Genomic DNA, 5,378 nt, shown 5'->3' with positions numbered 1-5,378 from the left:
ACAGCTGCCTGCTATTGACCTTTGAACCACAGTGAGAGAGCATAAGATACCAGTGCTATATAGTTCACCCCTATATATGTTTGCAATGCATGGCAGCTCAAGGTTCATTGTGTGTTTCTCAGAAAGCGACAGGACAGGTTGTGTGGTTGCTCACAAGACGGAAATATCCTTTTCACAAACCTCTTAGAAAGCCAAAGAAGATTTTTAAAGAGGTCAATCAATAGAAATAAACCAGTCATAAGGTTTCTGGTCTTTTCTTAAATATATATTTCCCATTAGTTTGGAGGGCTGGCCTCAGGCACAGAGCGGGGGTCTTTGAAGTCTGAAGCACAGGGATATGTTTAGAGTGACCTGGATATCTATTTGTATTACAGATTTATCCTTCTCTGAAGTGTTGAATTAAATGAGGTGTATTAAATGAGCTGCATGTGGGTAAACATCTAAAGTCAGCAGAAAAAAGAGAAAAATAAAAGAGGCACTTGATATTGTATGTTTCCATAATTGTGCCACTGTTTACTCAATGCTTTATCAGTAGGGAATTGTATATGCTAATGCTGCAATGATCACTGACATTTTCAGTAGCTTTATCGGTGTTATTCTTTTGTCAGCTGTGGCAGTTCATTGCTTCACCTCTTGTCAGAACAATGGGAGAGCGAGCAAAGTCCATTCGCATCTGAAAGGGCGTGGGATGGAAGGCGTGCATGGAATAATATAGAGAGCAAGTGTGAGTTCAAATCACCTCTGCACTGCTTGGCTTCCTCGGGACGGTCCCGCAGAAGGCTACAGAGGCGTTTATTTATTTATGCACAGAGAATGAAGCAGTCGCACCCGATCAAAGTAAATGTATTGATTTCAGATGATCTATTTCACTGAAACAAAATACAGCAATTCTGAATGGAACAAAAAGGATATCACACTGCTATTTTAAGCAACTGCTCTCTTACTGAAAGCATACAGAGAGAGGGAGAGAGAGGGAGCACCCGCCTGCGCAGGAGCTGCAACTGTGCGCGCTTTCATCCACAAGATAGCTTCTTATTTACTTGGTTAAAACCTGCTTTGTTAAAATAAAAACCTGGACCGAAAAACGTGAAGCGCCCTCTTGGATAAATCTGAGCGCATGGAGACGATGCTCCTCTCTCCAGGAGCAGGTGTATTCAGCTAAGAGGAGGCGCAGCGCGCAGAGAGGGAGCGACGCACAACAGCCGCTGGACCACAACACCTGCTCCAAAGGAAATAACCCTTCATCCTTAGCTATGCTGCTGGTTCCTCTCAAAATAACTGGATTTTTCTTGCAACTTATACCTGATAACCAGGAGACTGTGGGCGCCGTGAAACTAATGGACGCACAGCGCATTTGGACAATACTGTAGTGACAAAAAGACCAAGAACTGCTCTGCTGGCTTCTCAAAGGGCTGCTTTAGTGAAACCAATCTCGTTCTTATCATTATCATTATCATCTGCAAGGATGCCCGGGGCACTTCTATCAGCGGAGTCGCTCTATATAGGGATGGAGGTGGTGATTGCACTCGCGTCTGTAATCGGGAATGTGATGGTGGTTTGGGCGGTGAAAATTAATAAATCGTTGCGAGATACCACGTTTTGTTTTATCGTGTCCCTGGCTCTGGCGGATATTGCAGTGGGAGCCCTCGTCATCCCTTTGGCCATTACTATCAGCATCGGACTTCAAACTCACTTTTACAGTTGCCTGCTAGTGGCGTGCACGGTGCTGGTGCTGACGCAAAGTTCAATCCTGGCCCTTCTGGCCATCGCAATTGACCGCTATCTCAGGGTCAAGATCCCGACCAGGTAATGAGGTTTTCACAATGCACACATGACAATAATGACAGGCGCAGATGCAGTTATTCTCACAACCTGTGCCTCATGGAAAAGGTGATGGTGATGATGTATGATTTATTTCCCAGGAAAGCTTTCTCACACCCAGAAGTCATCACAGCTGTGTTCCTGGGCATTGATTTCCTCTTGGGTCTTGTTTCACTTCACAGGATGCCTGCCAGTCCCTTTATGTGCATATGGATCAGACTTGCCACTGCTGACATGACAGCTAACCAGAGCGTAGCTGATCAACCAACAGCTTTAATTAGTCTGTCTGTCCTCAGGATCTCCAACATGTGTGGAAGTGTAGTTCAGTCACAGACTTTTTGGGGTTGGGTTGTGTGCAGGAGAATCTCTTTCTCAGTGTTTCTGGAGGGCACTGAAAGAGGTCAGGTTTGCTGTCAATGATGTTCAATCTCCCTTATTGTATTTAATACACAGGACCATCAGTGGCTTATCATTGCCAGACTGACACAAAAGACTGAGCAGTGGCGCTGAAAGGCAGAAAAGATAAGCTTAGCAGAAGAGGGGAATTTATTGTCTGACTTTAATCTCCTGCCTAAAACTCCACCACGTCTTCCAGCAGGTTATCATGTATTTTAGCTTTTCTCAGTCTTTATTTGTATAAAGCTACCAAGGTTAATAGTTGTGAATGCCACAACAACTTCTACATCAGTACATCAGTGAGCAACCCTGTCTTGGCTTTATATTTCCTCCAAAATGTATTATCTGTGGCAAATGAGTTGTATATAAACTTAAGTTTTAGGAGGCAGGTTTACGGTGAGACCTTGCTCATTTGAAAATCAGAAATTAGGGAGTTGCTACTGCCACTCCCATCCTAACCATTATATTTGTTATTAAGAGCAAGAACAGATCAAAACAAAAATACAGCATCATTCAATATTTGTCATTTCTTCATTTTATGATGAACCTAACATTGTGTTTTTTGTAGACAATAATGTAACGAAGTGCTGATTTTTCTCTTCTCTCCCACACTCCCTGTTGTTAGATCACTATCTGATCTCTGCCAAGCTGACCAGCTCTGAGGCTTAGTGTGTGAATAATGATCCTCTTGCTTCAGACACAGACCCACCTTAACACACACATCCCTAATCAATACTAATCCAACACATGGCCCCTGTGACAGCCGGGCTAAATTGCAGCATTTTGTTTTGCTTCAGGCCACACTTCAGCAAAGGTCAGGTTATTGTGATGTCAACATTTCCCTTAAAATTACAGAATCAGACATTGTAAATATCAAGCATTAGTTATCCAAAAGGGATCAATTGCAGCTCTACACACTTTGCAACATGAGCTGGATCAGATAATTGTTTTCATATCTGCCGAGGCTCTTAGTCATTTCTTGGTCACAGGACAGCAGCCCAGCAGCGATAAGATTTTAGAACCTCTGCGTCTTTCATTTTCTTCTACCTCCTGCTTTTTAACACTACAAACAATGAAAAGCCAAACCTGTAAATCCTGTTGTAACATGCCAAGTACTGCAGCTTGTGTCCACTGTACTGCTGTAATAAATTAGTGCGTAATATTGAGCCATTTGTAAGAACTATAATTCAGTTTTGCCCTAAACTAAAGAAGCATGAAAAGCAGCAGAACTCTAAAGGGAAAGGTCCATTGATAAGGGTTTGCAGAGACTGTCTTGTTCAAGTGGAAATATGTGCTGGAAGTAGCAGTGTGTAAAGTCTCCAGGGGTATTTTGGTTTAAATGATAACTCTTCCTTGTATATCACACCTTTTGTCAGCCCGAGGACACTGCCAAAATGAAAAATGAAGCAAAAAAGAAAGCATGTAAGTCTTGACAGCGCCTTGAGCAAAAGTGCTGACATGATACTGTTGTTTTCTCCTGCAGGTACAAGCGGGTGGTGACCCCTCGGAGAGCGGGACTGGCGGTGGTGATATGCTGGACGGTGGCTTTCATTGTGGGGTTCACTCCCATGTTAGGCTGGAACAACCTGAGGCGTCTGCAGCAGAACGGCTCCATCAGCTCTGACCTCGTTATTACCTGCCAGTTCGAAAATGTCATCAGCATGGACTACATGGTCTATTTCAATTTTTTTGGCTGGGTGCTGCCACCGCTGTTGCTCATGCTGGTTATCTATGCAGAGATCTTCTACATGATCCACAAGCAACTTAACAGTAAAAAGTTCACCACCAGTCACACAGACCCCAACAAATACTATGACAAGGAGCTGAATCTTGCCAAATCTCTGGCTCTGGTTCTTTTTCTCTTTGCCATCAGCTGGCTGCCTCTTCATATCATCAACTGCATCACACTGTTCTGTCCAGAGTGCAAGAAGCCCATAGTCCTCATCTACATCGCCATCCTGCTCACCCACGGTAACTCTGCTGTCAACCCAATTGTCTACGCTTTCCGCATTAAGAAGTTCCGCACAGCTTTCCAGAAAATCTGGCAGCAATACTTTTGCTGCAAGGACACACCAGCTCTGGAGATTCAGCCCAGCGACAGGAAAGAGATGCCGAATCCAGAGCCAAAGCAGGAGACGCCACCACAGCCCCCACAGCCCCCTCAGCCCCCTCAGTCCCCTCAGTCCCCTCAGCCCCCTCAGTCCCCTCAGTCCCCTCAGTCCCCTCAGTCCCCTCAGATGGAAACCTTAAAGTCTGACCCCCCACAACAGGAGCCACCTCCACCTGAGCAGCAGCAGGACCAGAGGACCGAACCACCGCAACAACCTAAAGAACATCCACCCTTACTGGAGCATAACGCAGTTTAAGCTGAGGAATAGAGCTGATAGGTGGCTGGCAAAGTAATAATCATTGCACGAGCATTGGTTCTCTCCTCATTTTGAATGTATTCTAATGAGGAGGCACGAGTTGCTACAAAAAGCTCGGATGCTGTAGTGACTGAGGTGACTTGGATCACACATATTAAACACTGGAAGGTCATTTATCTTTACTCAGGAGGAGTGGATATACTGAAATGTTGGTCCAAGAGGGGAAAAAGGCAAAAAGGGTATCAATTTACTTGCAATAATAGAAGTATTTTGACAGTGACTTTGTGTCTATCTTAGTAACAGACTGAAGACATTAAGCTTTTACTGTTTTGTTCATTATGGTGAAACAGTCGGTGTGAACATTACAAAATGTGCAATTTAAGTTATTGTGGTTAGTCAGTACCAGATTATCAAATGTTATAACCAGAATCACGTGTCTTGCTATAGAATGAAGGTTTATACATTCACTAGAGCAGGTTCATCTTACTACTGTATTACTGTGTTTATGTTTAAACTGAGAGTGGCTGAAGAATATGAATGTAATAATAATGTAAATAAGAGACTAAAGCAGCATGGCTGTGAACTCTCATCTCTTCTTCAGGGTCTTAATCGCACAACAGTGGTGTAGCAAGTGGCACTAGGGGAGAAAACGTTGCAGAAAGGAGGTGTGTATGTGCTGATAGAAGGGTTTTGTAATCCCTTAACTCTTCTCCACTGGAGTCCCTGAGTGGTCCAGCAGCACGGATCCACTACAGAGGAGATGAACAGGGGTATGAAACAAGCAGCTGGAGGGAA

The 5,378-nt window shown here is 44.0% G+C and overlaps 1 protein-coding gene across 1 annotated transcript; it reads left to right on the top strand.

Annotated features, from left to right (window-relative positions):
- The first annotated feature begins 755 nt into the window (after positions 1-755).
- On the top strand, positions 756-5,154 carry adora1b (adenosine A1 receptor b). The gene is made up of 2 exons (XM_067592067.1): positions 756-1,806; positions 3,701-5,154. The coding sequence occupies exons 1-2, from the start codon at positions 1,466-1,468 to the stop codon at positions 4,581-4,583; spliced, it is 1,224 nt and encodes a 407-aa protein (XP_067448168.1). The 5' UTR covers positions 756-1,465; the 3' UTR covers positions 4,584-5,154.
- Positions 5,155-5,378: the final 224 nt, after the last annotated feature.

The sequence above is a fragment of the Thunnus thynnus genome, chromosome 6 (genome assembly GCF_963924715.1).
Source record: "Thunnus thynnus chromosome 6, fThuThy2.1, whole genome shotgun sequence".
Classification (NCBI taxonomy): Eukaryota; Metazoa; Chordata; class Actinopteri; order Scombriformes; family Scombridae; genus Thunnus; species Thunnus thynnus.
This window is presented reverse-complemented; position numbering and strand designations above follow the sequence as displayed.

Coding starts and splice junctions, on each gene's coding strand:
- adora1b (XM_067592067.1), top strand. CDS start 1,466: ATGCCCGGGGCACTTCTATCAGCGGAGTCGCTCTATATAGGGATGGAG. Junction 1,807..3,700: donor AGGGTCAAGATCCCGACCAG/GTAATGAGGTTT, acceptor TTTCTCCTGCAG/GTACAAGCGGGTGGTGACCC.